This window comes from Argiope bruennichi, chromosome X1, assembly GCF_947563725.1.
Source record: "Argiope bruennichi chromosome X1, qqArgBrue1.1, whole genome shotgun sequence".
Lineage (NCBI taxonomy): Eukaryota > Metazoa > Arthropoda > Arachnida > Araneae > Araneidae > Argiope > Argiope bruennichi.
In genome coordinates this window covers 135,758,548-135,782,202 of record NC_079162.1, presented here as the reverse complement: position 1 = coordinate 135,782,202, position 23,655 = coordinate 135,758,548, and the positions used below count along the sequence as shown (strand labels likewise).

At 28.6% G+C, this 23,655-nt stretch overlaps 1 protein-coding gene across 9 annotated transcripts in view; it reads right to left on the bottom strand.

Moving 5' to 3' along the window:
• LOC129959082 (striatin-3-like) overlaps positions 1-23,655 on the bottom strand; it is a 173,061-nt gene that overhangs the window by 108,897 nt on the left and 40,509 nt on the right. For 8 of the 9 annotated variants that reach the window (XM_056071887.1, XM_056071888.1, XM_056071885.1 and 5 more), the window contains 5 exons: positions 17,317-17,394; positions 14,460-14,537; positions 8,255-8,317; positions 7,551-7,592; positions 5,512-5,571 (listed from right to left, as the gene is read on the bottom strand). In XM_056071887.1, the coding sequence (XP_055927862.1) occupies positions 5,512-5,571; positions 7,551-7,592; positions 8,255-8,317; positions 14,460-14,537; positions 17,317-17,394 (321 nt within the window). The remainder of the gene's footprint in view (positions 1-5,511; positions 5,572-7,550; positions 7,593-8,254; positions 8,318-14,459; positions 14,538-17,316; positions 17,395-23,655) is intronic. The other variant, XM_056071884.1, reaches the window with a different exon arrangement.

The following is a 23,655-nucleotide window of genomic DNA, read 5'->3' as shown; positions in this document are numbered from 1 at the left end:
GAGCAAGAGAAGTAATAGAAAACTTTCCGCCATTAAAAGAAAATTATTTGAAAGCAGTAGAATGTTTAAAATGAAGATTCGGTTGTGAAGATATTTTTGTTGAGGTATATGTCAGAGAGTTACTACAATTAATTATCTCAACAAATCAGACTAAAAATATTTTTCTTATTTATATGACAAGCTAGAAGCTCATTTACGGACACTTGAAACGTTAAGAATCACTACAGATAAGTGTTCCTATATATTATTTCCATTAGTTGAATCATGCTTCAATGAAGAATTTTTAAAAGCTTGGCTTTGAAATTCAACTTTTACTTCAGTTGATGATTCAAAAGCTCGGTTAAATAGTATGATAAATTTTCTTAAATGTGAGGTTGAAAATGAAGAACGAATTAATCTTGCAGTATCAGGATTTGGTTTATTAAAAAATGATGATTCAAAAGTTAATAATTTTACAGCTAAACCAATGAGAAAATATTCTAACGATAGAATTACTACTGCGTCAGCTTAAGTACTTCAGCAGTAAATTTAAGAAAATGTGTATTTTGCAATGGTAAACTTTTAATTTCAGCTTTTTATTCTGCTCAAAAAATGAATATATCTGATAGAAAAAAAAATATTTAAAGAAAAAGGTTGCTGTTATGCATGTTCAAAACTGGGGCATCATATTAAATCATGTAGAATAAATTTACACTGTATCATATATGGTAGTAAACATCACGTTTTAATATGCAATAAATTAAATATAAGTTCAGAGCCTCCAAATGGGCAAAAAAATGTAGCAGAAAATTCTTTTAATGAAAATTCAAATGTTGCTATGACTAACATGGAGGATTGTTTACCAAATGTTTTTTTACCAATTTTGAGAATTAAATTAATTTCGGAATGTAAAGAATTAGAAGTGCTCACCGTATTGGACATTGGATCACAGCGATCATATATATTGAAAAAGTAAGGAAAAGATAATAACAAATGGGTTGTGAAAGTCAAAACAGCCCATTAAATATTACTAAGATCCATTCAACGAATATTTCCTTTGGAAGTACCACCTAGTGAATTAACAGGCTACTCCTGTTCAATTGGAAAACTCGAAAATAAAGAATATAATTCTTTTGAGAATAAATCAGTTGATCCTGCTTCAGAACTAACTGTAATACAGAGTAGTCGAATTGTGAAAATACCTAAAAAGACTGAACTTATAGACATTTTACTAACTTTAGTTTTCATGAATAATTGCAACATTAATAGCTTTATTTGGCAAACTAAATTTTTTACAAAAAGTATATCAAATTAAGATTGTAAAGCATGTTGAGTTGTTAGCAACTCAAGGTGGTTACTGTTAAGTACTGAAGTTGTCATAATTAATTATAATTATTATTATTTATTTTTACTATTCATAGTTTATTCTTTGAATGTCAACATTGTATTATTTTTTACTGTATGGCAATATTGTTTAAATTAAAAAAAAAAAAAAAAGATGTTGTGTTTATTTAATGAAAAAATAAAAAAAGTGTCTTTAGTAAAAGGTTGAAATCGCAAGTTTATAGGATGATGGTATTGTCAAGTATTTATTAAGTATTATGTAACAATGAGCAAAATTAGGAGCCAAACAATTTTATCAGAAGAGAAACAACTTTATACTGCAAAAAAAACTTCAGTGCAAACTGCATTCTCATATATTAATTAAATTATTGATTTTATATCTGATTTTGAACTGTGTCGAGGACATTTGGTACACTTTCCATAATTGCCCAGTAACAAAACTTTAAACCAAACACATTCTCAAACATAAAAATAATAGGATACTAAACAAAAAAAATATGGATGGGAACAAAAGGCAGCAGATAGTACCAACTGAACATTGCTCACCAAGCAAAAGGTTTTTCCCAGTAAAATAGACAAAAACAATTTGGAGTCAATGTAAAATTAATGAAATTAATTTAAGTAAAAATTAATGAAGTTTGTAATCTATTTTTACCTGCATGAAGTTTGTTGAGGATCTGCCTATCGCATAATAAATGAACATAAAGCTATGAAGATAAATTTTGTTTCAAACAGAACAAGTGAGAATATTTGAAAAAACGCCGTACTTCTAGTGCAATTAGCTAAATCATTGCCTTTAACAACAATGCATCTAGGGATTGTAATACCGGTGTACCGGGATACTGAATACCGGTATTTTGAACCATTTTTACAATTTTGTACTACCGGTATTCACAAGTTTAAATACCGGTTTTAGGTATTTACTAGAAATCCTTGAAATTGTCTCCACTACATGTTCACGTGATAACACTTACATACATGTGAGGAAAAAAAAAAAAAAAAAAAAAAAAAAAAATTGATCTAAAAAGTATCCAATAGGGAAATCCAAGGTCAAAGGTGAATATCGGATATGCGCTTATCGTTCCGCGTCTCACTCCTTTTAATGAGATGGAATCGTCGAAATGTAGACGAATAGTATATGTGAATCATCCAAGAAGGAGGGTCAAAACTATCCTATTACAGTTCCGAGCAATACTGCACACGCTCAGGATTCGTAGTCTGATATTCGTGTCTGTGAAAACAAGGTTGTAGTTGTGAAGAAAGGGCGTAATATTTCGATATTTTTTAAATTGGTGAGTTTGTCATTCACATTGTATTTGCATATCATACTTTAGGGATCAAAATATTTTTTCAGATTTATTATATATATATTCATAAATAATAACCCATACTAATGAATAACTTTAAAGAACATAAAAAATCAGTTGATAATACTTCGGTTTGGTTTCATTATTTATATGATGAAAAGAATATGATGGCACAATGTAAAAAATTTTCAAGAGTTATTAAAGTGAACGGAGGAAGTACAAGCGGACTCCATACACATTTAAAAACGAAACATGATACAAATTTGTTAAAGAGGAAACAATCTAATTGTGATGAAGATACAAATTTAAGCGCAGTTTCTAAGGCGAAGCCATCAGAGATTTTAGATTATTTTGAAAAAAGAAAAGATAATTTGGATGAAACTATAAGTAAAATGACAGCATTAGATGGTTTGCTATTTCGAGTGTTTCGCACTTCTACTGAATTAAGAAAATCACTATCCGCCAGAGATTTTAAAAATCTACCAACATCAATAAACACTATAAGAAGAACTGTTATAAAATTCAGTAATTGTGTTCGCAATTCTTTGAAACACGAGCTATTACAATTAAAAGTAAACGGTGAAAAATTTAGTCTTACATTTGATGAATGGAGAAGTGTAAGAAATAGAGGCTATTTAAATATAAATATTCATTCAGAAAAAAAAAATGGAATACAGGACTTGCACATGTCTCGGGAAGTATGCCAGCAGAAAAATGTGTGGAAGTGCTTAAGTCTAAAATAGTGAAACATGGATTATTATCCCTGAAAGAAGATATTGTATCCATAACAACTAATGGAGCAACAGTTATGAAAAAAGTTGGTAATTGATTGGTGCAAATCAGCAATTGTGCTATGCTCATGGAATTCAATTAGGAGTAATAGATGTATTATACCAGAAAAATAAATAACAGAAGATTCCAAATACTGTGGATATAGAAACTTCGGACTCCGACTTTGAAGAGAGTGAGAGTGATATTGACAATGAAGATAATGACAATGTAACTGTGAAGACGATATTGCTAATGAGGATGAAATATTAACTCATCAGAAATTGCTTCCTATAAATTATGAAGTTCGAAAAATTGTTAAGAAATTTAAACGTTCCTCTACAAAAAAAATGCCATACTACAAAAATATATACTAACTGAAAATAAAACAGAATATATGTTAATATTAGATTCTAAAACACGTTGAAACAGTTTACTCCTAATGATGGAACGATTTTTGAAACTGAGAAATCCGAAATGCAACAATCGACTTAAACCTACAACTTTATTTTTCAGATAGTGAATTCGACTTAATATCCAGAACTGTATCAGCTCTACTTCCAATAAAACTGGCTGTTGAGGCATTATGTCGGAGAGATTCTAATTTATTAACAGCTAATTCAACAATAAATTTCATGTTGCAGTCACTGAAAGAACAGCACACATCACAAGCTGAAGAATTATATATTACATTGAAAACTCGCACAGAAGAAAGGCATACCGAAATAGAAAATGAGTTACTGTATTTACATAATTATAATGATTAAAAAAAAAAGAAAAAAAAGGAGACTAACCAATTTAAATCTTGGAAAATTCTTCGAATCTTGGACAATTCTTGGAAAAAGTATATCGCTCATTGCTAACAGTACCACCAACTAGCGTAGATGCCGAAAGAGCGTTTTCGATAGCTGGTAATTTTTGCACAAAATTGCGTTTCCACAGACTTATTAGTTATATTAACACTTTTTTGTGATTTAAATAAAGAAAATGTTCCTTTACTTTTTTGTGATTCTTTATATATTGTTATAATTTAGGTTACAAATTATTTTTACTGATATTTACACTCTCTAATAAAACTGGCAAATAAAACAAAGAAACGCCTGTGTCGTCTTTCTTTTTTAAAAATTTCTAATAAAACCGGTATCCCGGTATTAATATCTAAAAAAAATACCGAATACCGGTATTGAACTTTTGGTCCGATATTGCAATCCCTAAATGGGACACAGGATTTAACACAATATAAAATTGTTTTAGTTATTCTTCGCTTTTTGCAAAGATTAATCAAAGATGTTTTGTAATATGAGTTAGTTAAAGATTTCTAGAACATTCCCGCTGTCTACATATATGTCCACATTTTTATGAAAGAAGATTTTTTTTAAAGAATAACTATATGCGATTTTATCTAGTAATTTATTGAAGCTGATGTATGTTTGTGATATCTTTCTCTTCTCTGATGAATGAAAGTAAGTTTCTGAATGAAGTCTTTTGTAGTCAAATGATCAATAAAGTAAAAATAAATCTGTTAAAAGATGCATTTAAAGATAATATATTTTTTCCTGCCATTAAAAAAAAATGCCATAAACTGCATGGCCTAATATTTCTTCATATGTCTTTTATTTTCAAAGAAACTAGTTATAGTAAATTTAATGGGTTTATAAAGTAATAAGAAATTTAAAAATCCAGTTCTGAATTACTAATTCTTTATGCATGAATGAGAAGATGAAAATTTGAAGTTAAACAAAATGCAACAATATTGTCATCGGTAAGAAGTAAATAAACAAATACACTCTAAAAGAATCTCACTTTGTGGTAGGAAAATCTTGTTGTTCAAATATTCCTTAGCATATTAAAAAGTTCATATTTATTGATTATTACCACTACTCAGCTTCTATGGTTTTTTTAACTTTTACTTTCCTTAACTTAATTATTTAAAATAAAAAATATTTATAAAACCATTATCTTATTTCTATGTGACAATATATATCTAGGATTTACTTCTAACAAGATATTTGGTATTCATCTAAAAATATACAACATATTTCACAGATCAATTTCCAGGTTTTAAGCTTAAAACAGCTATTGAAATATACAGAAAACAGAAAATTTCAATTACCAGGGTCTTCCTCTCCTGGATCTTCATCGGAATTCATTATCTGATCACTGTTTTCTGTAACTGACAAAATTTTACATAGTTATTCTCCCACAGAGAATGAAATCAATTTACATATAATTAACAGAAACCAAATAATTTGAAAGAATTAATAAACTACCATATTTCAATTCAAGATATATATTTAGAATATTCCTTAATGCAACATGAGCAAAAATTTTAAGCAAGGTGCATACAAATTCATAGTTACACAATAGTATTGTTACAAATCTCTAATGTTGCTTCCCAGCACGGCTAGTTCAATCACTGGAAAGATCATTTTACAATTAATTCTGTTGGATTCCGAATCAGTGATCTCAGCGGTTGGCGACAAACTAGATAATACTGGAATCTTCCGGAATTATGGCGATAAAACCAAGAGAAACCGAGATATGCTCGATTGTTCCAGAACCTTCTCTGCCAGGCTCCGGAAACTATAAAAGGCCGACAATCTAAACAGAAGTCAGTGATAGAAAGAGTCGTCGAGAGGTTTAGAGTAGCATAGTAACTCAACGGCGACTTAGTTGGATTAGTTCATCAATGCGCAAGTGTTGAGTGGAGCTCAAGCAATTTCTGAATTGAGCTGTGTGTCGAGTCCAGGAGTTTATTGTAGAAGCAGCATCGAGTCGTGTGATGTGTAGCCAGTAGTGTAATAGTGAGTCGGCAGCTGAATGCAGCTAAAGCGAGAAGACAGTGGAGAATTGCAGGAGTTACCGTAGAGAGTAGCTACGAAGATTTCCTCCTCCAGCTGAATTCTGTCTGGCCGCTCTGTATGCTATGGTTGTTATTACTACCGATTACTACTTCTGGGCCACTGTTTGTTGTAAAGTGCTACTGTGTATTACGTGTGTTCGTCCCGGCTGTATATTTGTTGTCTGTATATCCGTGTTAATAAATGCCGTTGTTTGTTACTGAGGCCTGTTGATTGTTTCTTCATCGATTAACAAAACGAAAGAACACGGAATTCAAAACAATATGCACGTTCACACATACACGATACTATGCAAGTTCCAACACTTTTTGACCACGCATTTTGGTTATTGTACCGTTAGTTGCAAACAATTCAAGTTTAGATACAGCTCTTTTTTTTTCAGATTGCGATGGTGAAATAATTGATATTTCTGATTCAGTGTCAATTAAAAAAATAATGGCTGCTGATCGTTTTGGCGAATATTGGGACGAATGAGTGACTTCTTGACTTTTGGTAGCATTCGAATGTCAGGGATTTAGATTTTCTATTTCGAAGCCTGATATTTGTATGCGGGTGTACAATAGTAAGCACTCTCACCAAAGCGTTGGTGAAAATAACAGTTACTGGGTTAGTTGCTTGAAATCAATTTGCATCTTTGTAGACTGGAATCTCTTATGTCTGATCATTTCTGCTGCCTGCAGCCCAAGTTTGTTTCTATAAGTTTTGGGTGACGTTGTTACCAGATGATATTGCAAGCTATGTAAAGTGAATTGAGATTTAATTCCTATATTTTTGTCAGCCATTGCTGATAGTTTGGACAAAACATCACTGCTTATAGTTAAAATGCTCCGTTTATTTAATAAGTCGGTAGTCGTTGCATCCACAGCCACATTTTCAAAAATTCATCTGATATCTGCTACATCGTCAAGTTGCGCATTTTGTTGAGAAGTTAGGATAGTTTCTTATCACCTAATACAATCAGATGTTTCTGAGTTTTCTGCATTTCAGAATCAACAAAAATTTCATAATTTTTTTTAAGATCGAATATTTCATGTTATCCATTGGCTTGGAGAAGATACAAACGGATTGTCACGATGCCCCTGTTCCGATCAATCATATTTCGTTTGATCATGGTGATTTGACTGAAGTACATAAAAGGCAAATTCATTAATTGTCAATCCTGTAATCAACAAAATAGGTAATTTAGCCAGTTTCTTAACTTAAAGTGAATGATTCTTGGCTTAAAATACATGATGCTCATATTTTATAAAAAATTAGTTTAACAAAATAAAGTGAAATAATATCAGCTCACCTGAAGAAGAATCATCAAATGAATCAGGTGGATTTAACAAAGCTATATAAAATAAAACACTGTTTTAGTACAAGAAGTATAATTATGTAACAAATATTTGAAAGATGAACATTTTTGTGTCTTCTATATACACTCTGGCAACAAGACATACTCCCAATAACCTAGTGTCTGGTTTAAAAATCATTCTGGGAAAAAATTCGTCTTATTTAGTACTTATTCTCTTCATTTGTATAGAAAATAAAAAGAACAAGATCTTAAAACTGATTTCCAAAAGGTTAAATTTTATATACATCTCAATTTGCCAGATGGATTAAATTCCGGATCTGTGGATATTGCATTAATTAGTTATCAATTTAATGCCCATTTTTAAGCTGCATGTATAATTTGGGATAGAACAAGCAATATTTAATCATTATCATATAATGAAGGAAACAAGTCAACATATTATACCAAGTGTATATTTGAACCATTAAGAGATTCATTGAACTTTTATAACTTTTTTTACTCAATTTAATCTTTTATAAATGGATATCACATATGCACATTGTACAAAAATTTCATTTTCAAAGTAAAATTATATTTTTCATTCACGGCATATTTTCCAACAGATGTCTGGCTAATATTTTTTAAATTAATAGATATTATATTAATAAAATGTTTACATGCAAAAAGTATTGCATTAAACATATTTAAGGAGATATTACCTTCCACCATTTCCTCAATACTTTTTCCAGAGTTCTTCACTTTTTCCAGATATGCTTTTTTAGCTAAAAAATTCCACAAATGTTATTACTAAAATGTTTTATTTGTGAAACATATTAGAATAATATTTAATAAAACATTAATGAATTTGAGACATACTATTTTGCCTAAAATCATTATAAGAATAAAGATATCAAATCTATTTATATATTTTCTGGTTTTTCACTCTTTATTTTGCCATTACATCTTCCAAAGGTAGAAATAAAAATTCTAAACTACTTTAAATTGAATCGATCATGAGCAAATACAACAGATGTTACAAAGAATCCGGAGTAAAAGAAACTGATTTCTAAAATAGGAAAAGTATAACAATAAGGAAAGAAATCATTCAAGAAATAATTACCATATAAACTTCTAGACGGAATTAATATTTTAAGTAAAAATACAGTCAATATTTTGAAAAATGAAGAAATTTTCTTAATCAATACCTTGTGTCAATATAAATACAGTATCAGTTTATTAGTACCTTGTATCAGTATCAGTTTATGAGCATCTTTTCTATATAATATGAATGGTTTGATTTGTTATGAGTTTTATAGCATATCTTAGATTCTTTATGCAAGTTTATGAAATCAAATAATCACATATAATTTTCTAATGTTTTCTTAGAAATTAAATGTTATAGGAATCCTGGACATTTAAAACTTTACATACCAAATTGCTTAACCTTTTAACTGACTGGAACTTAGAAAGTCATGCCAAAAATTTCTGTCACTAATGGCTGGGACACAAAAACATCTTTCTACATTCAAGAATCATTGTTTTAGAGATCTGATTTAAGATCTTCTGATGTAAGACCAGCATTGGAGAGTCACTGGTTAATGGGTTAAAATAATCAAGATAAAGTGAATGGTAAAAAAAAAAAAAAAAAAAAAAAAAAAAAAAGGTGAAATTTCAGATGTTAGTTCAAATAGCATGGATAAAACTTTTTTTCCTGACAACATAACTAGTGTAACAGACTTTTGTATGGAATTGGCAAAAACATTAAAACAAAGGTATTTAATTAGAATAAACTGTAACCATTATACAATTACAATGTAGATGTATAAGCATTTGATCTCTAAATTAACTTTCAATACAAGTCTTGTGTACCCAACTTGCAGATGGATCAAAACTGAGATTTTTCTGGTCATTTAAAGGAGGCGAATTTTCTGTAATAGGTTTAATATTTTGCTGTTTTGAATTTCCAAACTCTATTGGGTTTGCTAATTAATCTTCAATTTTTCTTTATTTCTTTAAGTCACAGACTAGTACATTTAAAAAAAAAAATCAAAGAAAAATTTAGCAGGCTTGTCAGTTTACTTTTCCTACTTATTCTCAAACAGAATAATATTCAGTAGAATACCTATGAAATCTATCAGAAAATATTTTTAATGATTGCAAAATGTTTGATGAATGTAAATTAAATAAGAGCCACAATTTCTACCTAAAACCTTCAACAGCGCATGAAAAACTGTAGAGATCACTGCTTTGTAAAGCATAAAATTCAAAATGTTCTCTTTAATGAATGATCACAGAAGGAGCAAGGTTGGATATCTTGAATACATTAGTAAAAATAAAAGCACAAGATTGATAACAGGATCTGTGTTTGTGAAATAATTTCTGTTAAGAAATATTAATTTTCTTTGAATTAAAGTTTCAAATTAATTCAGACGGCATAAATTGTAACTTCCCAAAGCATATACCATAAGAATTCTGAAAAAAGGCCATGAAAAAAGACAACATTAATTCAAATAAAAAACAAATCCCACCTCTAAATAAAATATGTGAATTATTACCCGATTTTATCAATTTAAGCAATGAGCTGTCTAATACGAAATCGTCTTTATTGCCTAAAAAAACAAACAAACAAAACAGGGAAGACAAGAATGTATAAAATGAACAAAACAAAGCTAAAAACTGAAAATTCAAAGCTTCAAACTAAAAATTCAAAAACGTAAAATTAGAAAGTTATTATTTTATTTCCATTTCTACTTATTTTTTTAAAAGTAATTAGCATATTAATCATTCTTAATAATTAAATGCAATAAAAATTTCGCTAATAATTTAGGATATATACTTGAATTAATTATTTAGTTTTATTTATTTACAAAGGAGCTGTGATGAAGTTATGCATATAAGAATAAAAGCTTCTCATCTATTAAATTTATGCAATTTAAACACTGATTTTAGGCATTAAGACTTTAAAATGCAAGGATTTTTATTATATTGATTTAGCTTTTGCACTGATAAAATTTATGTCAAAAACAATAAAAAAAATCGCTACTCATACAAAAAACAAACAAAAAAAAATAAGGTAGAAATGCATAAAATTATACTGAAGATTTTTTAAAGGCTTCACTTTTAGATTCTTGTCAATGGAAAAAAGCCTTGCACTATTTGCAGAGTTATATCAGCTTCATAATCAGATATCGATGAAAAATAAGTTAAGTAAATCCAGTCATAATTACGCATGCACAGTAAAATACAGTTTTTGTATAACTAAAATATAACTTCGACAGTAAAATAGAGCAAACTACTTCCGATTAATATTTGCAATGCTAATATAGCTATACAATTTAAAATTGCTTCTAAATATATCTAAAATTCAAAGAAAAATTAATTTTATATCAGCACCCAATTTATTAAGTAATAAATGAAGTAGCAAGTAAAGCATAAAATTTTACCATTCATTAGCATATCTCTGCAAATAATAATGAATGTGTGTCTGTGTAGGTGTTTACAGGTAAGCCATTTGATTTAGAGCTACTAAACTTTGTTCATAGATACTTTGGAGAATAGGAATATGAACTGTGAGACCCTTAAAATCTTGAATGCAAACCTTGGTAATTTATAAAAAAATTAATTAAAAATTATTTCAAATTTTGTATTTTCCATGATACCCTCAAAAGTATTGCAGAAACACCACCATTTTAATTCATCAAATTTCACACCATTCTAAAATATTCCAATTTTGTCAATTTCAACTTTCTTGCCTAATTTTCAATAATAAATTTCATTCTAAACTGAAACAGTGTTTATTATTCCATCAAATATTTAATAACATGATTTTCTCACATTGTTGAAAGATAAGGTAGAAGGATTCTGTTTAATATTTGTGTAACTTATATAAGAAATAAGGAAATGGAGGTACAACATCAAGAAAGTTCGAAGGATTATTGGAACAATTTCTTTTATATTACAATGATGTCATGACACTAGACTCTATTCAAATGGTCAATATAAATGAATAAGGTGTAAAGCAATTAAAATAGTATGGCTTTGATATTAAGTGAAAGCAAATACTATCAATATTCTCAATGAACCAGTTGGTTGCCAAAATGGCTAATCTAATATTAATGGTTAGTAATATCTAAAGGAATAAAAAGTACAAAAGTACAATTTTGCAAAACAATACTTTTATCCAACATTTCCATCAAGTTCATACATTTGCATGAGAATATTATCAAAAATGTGCATTTTTAATTACCAACTTGCAAACCATAAGATTTATCTAAACTCTTAATAATAAAAAAGAATAGGTGTCAGTCTGCTAACGCTTCACATGCCAGACAATTTAATCAAGCAAAGGCTGCCAAATTTAAAGAAAACATGCACTGGAGGATGAAACTATGGAAACATATACTTTGGACAGATTTTCTTTATTTTTAGATAGTTTCAATTAAAAAAGAGGAAATTAATTTTTCCATAATAAGTTAGTTTGTATGTTATTTAAAATTATTTAAAAATGTGTTTTTAGCTATGCACAATTGTCTGCATGTGTGTGTGTGGGGGGGGGCAGATACTAAACTTTTTCTGTTCTCAATCACTGCATGTGAAAAGTAAAATTACTTTTCTAAAGCTAGTAATGTATACCAACAGATTACATGCATAAAATTTTTATAGAGTATTGTCTACCTATTTAAAATTCTATGAACTTTAATATAACCTTAGCAATAACATTTTTTTTAAAGTCATGAATAGATCCTGCATGGAAAAATTAACCAGAGTACACTTTTGGTAAATATAGGAGAAGATACATAAGGAGATATTTGACATTTTCTGAACGGGCTTTTTCCATATTTGCATGTGTAGGGTTTATATATTGACTGGAAGTCATTAAAGGTACTTTTTTTTTCTGATGCTTAAAAAATATTTTTAAAGCTTCAATTTACATGGCAAATCGTGTTGTTACTTCTTGTATGATAAAATATTTACAGAAAAAATTTCTGGAAGTTCTTTTCTGCTAAGAAATATCCAAGAGCATTCAAAGTTTTGTTTAATTAATCTCTGAACCTGAATCGCCATTTCGCTGTACGCATGAAAATAGAAAATTTCGTTGTACAAGCAGAAGAAATAAAATTGGATATATTTTTGTAGTTTAAAGTAAATATTAATTTTAGTGTTAAAATTAATATCTTATCAATATAAAGAAAAAAATTAACTGATTTTTATTCTTTTCGTGCTTTACTCTTTCTTTTTGTTATCAATATATATTATTCTTATCATAGTTTACTACTCATAAATAGATATAAAATGATACACTACTTTATTTTACAAGCAATAAAAAAGTAGTGCACTTTACATATAAATATATATCAGTTTTTGATATGAATAATTATTTATTTAATTATGAGAGTAATTATTCCATATGATGTCTTTAACACGAGTAATTACTGTGTAATATGTAATTTCTGTATTCTTTCTTAAAAGTTTAAAATTCTTTTTCTAAAAAATATAAAAATAAAGCTTTAATATGCTTAAACTGAATTATTTAACAAGACCAGATTGTTCATATAATTCAGTACAGATAAAAATGACTGCAAACATTTTATATATAAAAAAGTTATTTATAATCTCTTGAATTCCTTGTAAGTGTTATTAAAAACCTAATTATTATTATTAAACATTATTATTAACCTAAAAATAAATTTCCTTCGAAATTTTGGGTAAATTATTTCATTATAAATAGTTTTTGCTAATCAAAAGAAATTTTTACAAAATTTTATTTTTCGAGAAATTTTTCATTTCAATATTCAAGTGAACTGGAATTAATTGCTTTAAAATTTTATTTCATAAGCTCCTGCCTTTAATTTAAATACCAAGCAAAATCTGTGTATTGTTATACGTACAAGAATAGTGGTATAGCAATTAATGCTTTGTGAATCATTAAAATTATTTGAAATTTTTGTTTTTGCATATGTAGGAAATAAATGCGATATATTTTGCATCTAAAAATACTAAATGTGTTATGTTTTGATGCCTGAAATATTCCAATACCATTTGTTATTATATATATTATAATAATTACACTTAAGGCAGATAATTTTATGATATCAGGGATTTTAAGAAATATTGAGTATATAAATTAAATCAATGAATTTAAATAAATATAAACGACCCTATTCTTGTTACAGAATATGGAGTTCATTATGCATTAATTATAAAAAGAAATAATTTGGTCATTATGATTGTAAAATTAAATAGTTACAATCGAATAAAATACTTATTAGAAAATAAATTTCTCATTTTTCAATAATTTCTTGTATTTTGTAAGAGATGTATGAGCCGATAAGTAAAATTCTAGTTCTGTAAGATAGAAACTATCATTCACATTTAAGCGACTATCAAAATACATGGTAATAAAAAGAATTTCCTTTACTTCGATTTCATTTCCTATTTTACTTTATATTCATATTCTATCAAATGCGTTTACAAGTTATTGTGTTTACATACAATAACTCGTATCAAAGTACAGAACAACAGGCAGGCAACTCCTAGATAGACTTGGTTCCAAATTTAGTATATACCTACAGTTTAGATGTTAAATCTGTGTTTCAAATTTTACGCAGTTAGCTCTCTCCGTTCTGTACTTATTGTGTGAACTTCTATTCATACAACCGGAGAGACAGAGTTCCTCTTAATGGATTTCATTCCAAATTGGATAGAAATCTATAAATTTGGTCACAAGTGCAAATAACAAATTTCATCTAAACTATATTTGAATTATGTTCACAAACAGACATAATGCCAAAAGTGCGTTTTTCGAACTCACTGGGGTTTGAAACAGGTGCAACAAATCTCTAGCTCCAATTTTTTGATGATTACAATACTTTCTTCACACTTAGAAAACAAAAAAGTAAAAAAGGTAAAATATAAAATGCTTACAATCCTTTTTTGTTGCTTTACAAGTGTCAGCTTTAGGTTCATATTTCTTTCGAGCCCTTTGAGTCTCACCAGTTTGAACTGAAAATAAACAAATATAATTTGTTAGAAGAAATAAGTTATAAAGAGTCTACCTATAATATGTATTATATTAAAACTTTAAAACTAATGACCATAAACGGCATTATAACTTTTAAAACTCTGTTTTCATAAGAAATTGTGTGAAGATTATAAATATATGGAAACAATTTACGTCAATTTGTAGTTTATAGAGTGAATTTTCAAGCTTGTTAATAATGGCTCTAAGTAAGTAATTATTTTTATGTACCTGATATCCTATAAATACTATTTGCACTTAATAAATTGATCAAAAGTTAACAGGTTATGGACCCAGGTACCATACAACCGCTATAATAGCAAATAATAGAAATTAAATACATGAGCAGAAAATTAGTTAGGCTTAGCAAAAAGATTGGCTTAAGATTAAAATAAAAGCGAATTGGAGCCCTTAAATAGTACTGGAATTTACTTTAACCGTGTTATTTAAACTATTTACTGTTTAAGTGTAATTTGAAATTAATAGAGTGCAGATTCCATCTTTATTGTTATTTTGTCGTCGAATAAAGAGGAAAAGGGAAAAAAATTTGGTTAATTTGGATTTATGCAATTAATGAAAAAAGATGATTTAGGAGCTTTTTACAAATTATTTGAAGATTTGAGGCAAAAGAAATTGGCATTGAAATTCTTCAGCTATTTCAGAATGAAGACTTCCTTTAGGGGATTACATGGGCGGCTAAAAGATATCAGCACAAAAATACCAAAATGAGGAATTCCATTCAGCCTGTAGAAATACTGGCAGTAACTTTTGAAATCTATTAGAGTATTAAATTGCATTGTGCAAAATAAATGTTTTACTTACAATTATTTTCGTACATTGTTATTATGAAGTTATGAAAGTACCTTTGTTTATTGATGCAATTCCATAAAAAAATACAAATATGAACAGAACTTGGATACGATTTACACACACACACACAAACACACACTTAGAAATTAATATTAATATATTAATTATATAATTAATATTACCATTCATTTGTGCTAATGGACATTGCCAACAATAAATATCGTTTTATTTTGTGCTTGTCAGGCATTGTTGGTGATGCAGCAATTGGGTTGCATAAAAAGTTGCTAAGGCCATATGCTGGAACACATTTGACAGTCGAAAATAAAATATTCAACTATCGATTTGTCAAGAAAGAAGATAGAATGCTTTTTTCATATTTTAATATTTAGCAATAAATGGAGAATATTCCAACGTCCTTTTAATGTTCTATCAGTTAGTGCATGATATTATTAAAGCCTGTATTATTCTTCATAATTATGTTAGGGATAGAGATGGATACATGATAAATTAAAGGATTGAAAAATATTCAAGGACAGAATATTACAAGAGGTGACTTCAAAGCAAATAATATGAGAAACATTCTATGTAGATATTTTATTTCAAATGCAGGCATGGTTTCCTGGCATACATCTACAGTATAAAAATATTCTTAATGTCATATTAACTACAGATAACTGTAAAATAAGCCGCTTTTTTATTTGAAACAAGTATTGCAAGAAAAAAAAGTTTTTTTTCGAATTATTTTTATTTACTTATAAAATATTTTTGATTTATTAGAAATAAGTTAAAAGCATAATAAAACTTTTTTGAAAAATGTAACATTGCTATTAATTTTCCAATAATGTTTATATTTTTACAAAAAACGTTCGTTAATAATAGCTAGCTCGGATATAAAAAGTATTGATAATTAAGTCCAGAAACAATAGTGCAATGTAAATAAAATTCTCTAGAACTAGAGAGTTTTACTACTGTCATTTCTAGAATCTCAAAATAAGATCTTTTTTAAGACTCCATCTTTTTTTCTCGTAAGTACACATATGGGAAAGTGTAGATTTCCCATAAATCGTTTTAGTCTTTTTCTTCCAATAAATCAAAGTCATTACAAATTTCATTCCAACCGCTGCGTTTGTGTCTTTAAAAATCCATAAAACAGGCCTTTCTCGGATTAAGCAATTAAAATTTCATTATCGATATTTAACTCATTCATGCTCATAATAGATGAAAACCTATTGATGCTGAAAGAAAAATTGTGTTTCAAGCAGGAAAGTAAAACTCACTGTGAAAAAGCAACTCTACACGTTGAAAAAACGCCGTGTGTGCAAGCTTGCATTTGATTATGTGTGCCAGTACTCGGACTGCGACGATCCAAGTACCGTTGGCGCCAGTGGCAGCCGATGTCTACACAGCATCCGCCAACGACAAATTGACCGCGCCTTTATTTTTCCGTCATATGTGTAAGCTCTAATATAATTCAATACACTACAGTTGTTATGGCGGCGACGGTGATCAAAATCCGCAGTGTGTGTAACCAGCCATAAGGAAAGAAAGCAGATTCAGCTTTCAACGTTGCCTGATTATTGGACAATGAAAATAAAGGTGGTTGGTACTTAATTAATATGGTTGGTAATTAATACCATAAATTGTATAAAATTCTATATCAACAGCATATTAATGAAAAAAATCGGTTATAAAATTTTTACAAACATGAAACAAATCTAGTAAAAATGTAAAGCAGTATACTGAAAAATCCAATTTGCAAAGTAATAAATCATTATCAACACCGGTTATAATTTTGAAGAAAAGTTTCAAACTTAATATCAAGTAGCAAACAATGTATAATTGAAAAATTAATATAGAAAGCAACCTATTATTAATAATTCTCTCTTTGTTATGAATGGGATAGTTCTAAAAATGTTAATTTGATTTTAAAAAAGATAAATAAGATACCATTACTTTTTGATGAAGCTTTAGCTGTATCTTTAGTTTTATGCTCAGAATTCTTCGGGGCCTCAGGAATCTGAAAATTCTTATCTGAAATTAAACAAATATGATTAGTTACAAAAGCTAAATTAGAGAAATGTCTGCTAAGTTTGGAGTACTATTTAATCTCAATGACATAAAACCTCAATTTCAATCACTAAATCTTAATTTTAATGGCTAAAGATTGTTTTATTAAGAAATGAATAAAAAATATTCTAGTTGTAACAATAAACTTTTCATAAAATTTATAAAAACAGTGTAATCACTAAAGAAAAATCCAGGCTGGCCAGCAGATATGTTGTTTGAATTTCCCTGACATTTTTCAGACGTTTCTTGCATCTTCAGAATGATGTTGCTTTATTTTAAATCTCTTTAATTATTGCACAATATGTTCTTAACTTTATTTGAAAAATTGTTTTACTCTTAACTAAAATCAATGTAAAATAAAATTTAATTCTCAGGAAAAAAAAACAACAACATTAATTTCAATTACTGAATTTCAGATAGGCTTCAATTATGTAAAATTCTTCCCTTTTTTTGCAGATATATTAACCAATACTAGAAGATACATGTTCATCTAGACCGACTTTTAGCCAACCAGTCATATCTCAGAACTGTTTGTCAAATTTACTCACGAAAAATGCAGTACAAAAATATATGCACATTGGTAGAGTGCTTAAAAATGAACTGATTTGTTTCTTGTCAGAGGAATCTTCCCTATCCATACTGTTTACCAAAACGCCAATCGGAACTGAATAATTTTACTAAGAGGGGGAGAAAAAAAACTCGTTTATAGATAGAAAATGAAATCTGACTCAAAATAAGAAATATTCTTCGATAAAATCAAAATTGCATTGGCTTTTAGCTCATAAATATAATAATAAAATAGATTGCACACTGGCTCAATGGTTAACCCATAAAATCGAGAAAAAAGTCGAAAATTGTTCCTCAACAATTTTTTTTCTTTACTTCATAAAAAGAATAATGTTTTAGAGGTAAAAATTAAAAAAAAAAAAAAAAGAGCATGAATGAATTTTGTGAATTTTTGTGGCAAACAGTTTCTTTCATATACATATAAAAAAAATGCCTTCTCTTAAAAAAATAATTACAAGAGGCATGTATACCTACAATGTAACAAACAAATTAATTTCTCGTATTTAATATTATTTTTAAATTATAAAGCATTTTGTTAAATGTATGGGGAATTTTAAACAAAATTTTTAAAAAAATATTAAAAGAAAATACTATCAACTACGTCCATTTCATGTTGTCTATAGCATTCATTCACATGAAGAATTTAGTAATCCGTGTTCATAATGTTTAAAACTAAACATACAAAAAAAAGTTTTACGGTAATAACAGCAATAACGTCCGATACTTCAATCATAATTCAACAAAAAGATATCCAAGAAGAGAGAAAAAAATAATCACTGTAAAATACTTATTTAATTAAAATAAATTGTTTTGGAAATATATAAATGGGTCAATATTTTACGTTTTGAATATTAATACACAGAATTCATACTTCGCTCTCGAAACGTCAAACGAAAATCGATTTGACGTTTAAGGAAGAAGGGGGGGGGGGCGATAGCCCCCTATATATCTTTTTAAATAAAAGAGATCCATTAAAGCTTAAAATCATAGCAGTAACAGGAAATGGGGTTTAATTAGGCTGCCTTTTCCCATAGTACGCAAAAGTATTTTCGCCAATTATGTTGATGACTTTCCGTTCTCAAAAAAAAGCAAACAAAAAATTTCGGCGGAAATATATATATATATATAATATTTTTTTTGGTTGAAGCAGAATGCAGGTTTGAAGCATTGAGGAGACATTTCATATTTTTAAATTAATTTTAATATCCATTCAAGGGAAAAACAATTTATTTACAAGCAGACGCGAACAAGACCCATCCGCCACCGCGCGACACAAAAGCAGAAGTAAGAAAAAGCAAAAAGGAACGAAGCAAATGATCACTAGTCTTATATAACATAGGATTTCCGGCCACGTGCCGATGGAATACATGTGTTGACCTTTGACAAGGGCAATGGAAGTATCACTTTCATTTGATACATAGTACTGATGGCGCATTATTTTTACAAAGGAATTAATTAAGCCGAAAGTGGAATTAGATCAGGAAATAAGAGAATATTTTACTTTGGGCTAAATTAAGATAAAGCTTTAGAAATTAATTTGGTTTAAATTAAGAGTTTAAAATATCATTACATATATATGCAATAAATTAGATATGATAGTTAATATTTCTTTTCCATAGTCTGTTTTAGACCATCAGTAAAAGCTTAATTTTCATTAGTTGCCAACGATGTTTCCTTCTACTTATGAAAAAACATCAGAGAATTATGTTCGATAAAAATTAAAGATTTTAAAAAAATTCCAGTTTTATAATAAATTTCCCTGACTTTTTCCGACTTCCTGGAGTTCCCTGACGATTCCCGGTTTCCTGGTCGGCTGGCCACCCTGATAACACTCATGTAGATACAAAATCAGGTCGAATTTGTTACTAATCATTTGGCAACAGCTTGTATGTATTAACTGTTTACATGTTTGCCATGGTGAAATAAAACTAAGACAATGCTATTTTTAAAAAATTGGATATTACAAAAACATGGAATTTAAATCTAAGAATTTCGATTAAGAAGCGAAATTGTCAAAAAACGAGAAGTTGAGACAAATGAAAGTTTTGAAGAATAGGAAAATTCAATTGGAATGAAAAAAAAAAAATTGTATATATTTTAGTTTCTACAAGAACATCGCCCTAAAATTTCGCCACTTTTGAAATAAATCAAACCATTGAGAATGCTCTATCATTATTACTCAAATAAAAATATACTATACCCTTTTGTGACAAGATGTATTCATCAAAGTGTGAGGCATACCCACATAAAATGGCATCTAGGGCAAATACCAAAATAGCGCCCCTCACAATTTTTGTACTAGATATCTCATCTCCTCCCCCCCCCAAAAAAAATTGCTATGTCGGGATGGATGTTAAGCTAAAAAATACATATAACACCTTTTTTCTTAATCTAATAAGACCTATAGTTTGATCAATACATTTTAATTATTCAAACAGATTAACTATTTATAAAAAATAAGTAATATAGAAGTTATCAAGGCATTTTTTAAAACAAAAATATAGAGAAAATGTGTAAAAGTGTATAAAATTATATTTTAAAGCATAATAATTGAGAAATCGAAATGTTTATTATATGTGATTAATTTCAGCGGTCAAGAACATTAACGTGAGGGGCTCTCAACAAGCTTATTTCGGCCAAGCATACAGATCTTATATTTTACCAATACACCAAAATTTTCAGACAAATAAGAGCTCAAATTTCTCATCTAATTTTTTAGTGATTTAAATTATTTATATATCAAACATTCGCTAAGCAAAGAATATAAAATTTCATTGAAAATTTTCTAAACGAATTTTAAAAAGTTTTTATGCTGTATGTCATTATGAAGTCTTTCACGTGAAAGATTCGTCTGTATTTAATGCTTCTTGTCTTCTGTGATAACAGAACAAACTGTGACAATAAAAGGCATAAATATTGCGAGTTAATATAATTGAAATTCATAATATATGACGATATAATTAATTAAAGTCTCATATATATACTTTGAAAGATGGGAACGCGCACCCGACAGCAATTTTTCGACACTTGAATTAATTTTGCTTAATCTAAAACGAAGTGAAATTTCGATGGTTTTAATAACTTGATAACTATTTTTGTGCGAAATAATATTTTTACAATTCTATCATCTGAAAATTCCTAAAAACATTACAACAAATTATAATTCAGAAGTCCTTATTTCAATGATATATTTAGTTGTGTAAGTTGCCCCCAATTTTAATATACATTTAAACAAATTTCTAGTACGATTTATAGAGTTTCATTTATTGAAACTGAAGTCAGATCTATTTTCTTCCACCATCATATCATTAAATAGTTTTTCTGCTGTTGAAAAAGATTATTGTATCTCAGATAACATTTTAAACTAAGAATTTTACTTCCCTCATAAGTAATAAAAAGGTAGAAAGTGATTTTATATCTCAGCTATATATTAGATTTTCTCTCTTTCTCGTTGACTTTTAACATAAGATAACTTTTATTTTAGGATTTGATATTTCATGTCATGTCATATTTATTAAATATACATAAGTTAATTAAGATATTTTCAAACTTTTAAACATAAGTGTATTTAATCATGCATGCACAGTATTTGAGATTGAATAATTAATCAAACAATTCTTCTACAGTTAAATAATCTCATTAGGCTCCAGAAAAATATAAATTTCATAAAAATTCGAAATATTAATTTATTAAAGCTTTGAGCAGAATTCTTAGTTTTGTTTTTTCGATGTGCTACATTAACTCAATATCATTTTATTTCAAAATAACATGCTCGAATTAAAAAAAAAAAATACTTAAATTTAATTAATTTTTTTATAAAAGTAAAAATTTTAATCGGTATTTTGTTTTTTAAAATATATTTTCAATGATTGTGGGATATATTGCTACTATTTTCGCACATTCAATTCCAGGAAATACGAGTTTCCTAATATTTAAAGTATATACTGTTTAAAATTAAGGCTTTTGAAAGACTCGTTTTCCAGCACCACGCTAATTTTATTCATAAAAAGTCGAGGATTTTTCCTTGGTTGTTCTAATATGAATTTACAATGAAATAAATTCATTCTTGTCCAAAAAGAAGCAAAAATATCAATTAAAACTGGTTGCTCTATTCATGCTTCTTGCATTATGTCTAAGTTCCTATGCTTGGCATTTCTATTATTAATGAAATTTATTCACAGTTCTTAACATTCCGTTACTAGCAGTTCTAAAAATTCCATTAGGAATTTCAAAAAACTAATGGACTTTTTATTTCGTTTTGTGAATTAAAATATGACATTCCGAGCTTACTTTTATGAAGTCTGCGTTGAGTCTAGTTTGTCAAACACTACTCGCATTATTCTCTTCTACTGTAGATATATTTGCCTCTGATAATGAATCAAAAAAATATTCAAAATTGAACTTTTATGACTGGTTTATCTATGTTAGAAAGAATATTTAGTAAGGAATTTAATTAGTGGTTTGATTTGAGGAATTAATAGAGATAACTAAATACAGGGCGATCAAGAAATAACAGAAGATATTCGGAGCCCTGTAGCGAGTTATGTACTGGACGAAATATAGCAAAATTTGGTCACCCTACACATTAAAGCATGCGGTTTCGATTTATCAAGGATGATGTTCCAATAATGTATGCGGTACATGAGGTTTTTGACGATGGCTCGCAGAATATCGACATTTATTCGCCTGACAAGTAACGTTATTTGATCTTTTAAAGTAGGGATGTCAGGAACATGTCCTTGATACACAACGCCTTTCAAGTAAACCAGAACTGCCTCACAACCAGAAATAGATAAGATTCAGTTCAGAATCATCAGTTAATTGGTGTTATCTTATACGGATAAAATTTCAGGATCTTACGCAAAATCTTCTGCATCGTCGAGAACGGGGTATCTGTTTGTCGTGATATTGAACGTGCACTGCTGATAACCTGCTTATTATACTCTGTTCCAACCTAACTTGCAGTAGTGTATATTCTAGGCATGCGAATCACAGTCGTTGTCAGGGGAATTGGGTTACTTTAAATACAAAGTTACTAGAAATGCAGATCGTTGGCGAAACTTTATCTCGCAAATTTTTCGCGAAATAGTAAATATTTATTAACTGTTATTTCGCCAATTCTACGCACACATTTAATGTAACTCACAACACAAATCAGATGGCAGAGACTTTAGAACAACTCCATTTTATTCGCGTGCTTTCCACACACTCTCTCTCTCTCTCTACACAGCCACTCTCGCGTTACAGAATTATTTTCGCTTCACCTTGGGGGCGCCACCATACAATCATTTCACAACACCGAACATCCACCCCCGGGTTGAATGATACATTCAAAAACTTAAAAGTAAAGAACAACAATACAAATGAACACATACCACTTAATACAATAAACAGTATACAACATTGCAAAAACAAGAAATACTCAATTTATCAAATATACACAGTTGAATTCACACAAAAGGTAACAAGTATAATACTCAAAAACAACCAGTGATCATAACATAAAGAGAAATTTTCACACAAATTACTCATTTGGGATGGGTAAAATACAAATTTTAGTAATAGGACGTTTAAAAACTCCATTTTTAGTTTTCACTAACACTACTCTGATTTTATTATCTTTACCATAATACACTTCAAGAATTCGACCAAGAGGCC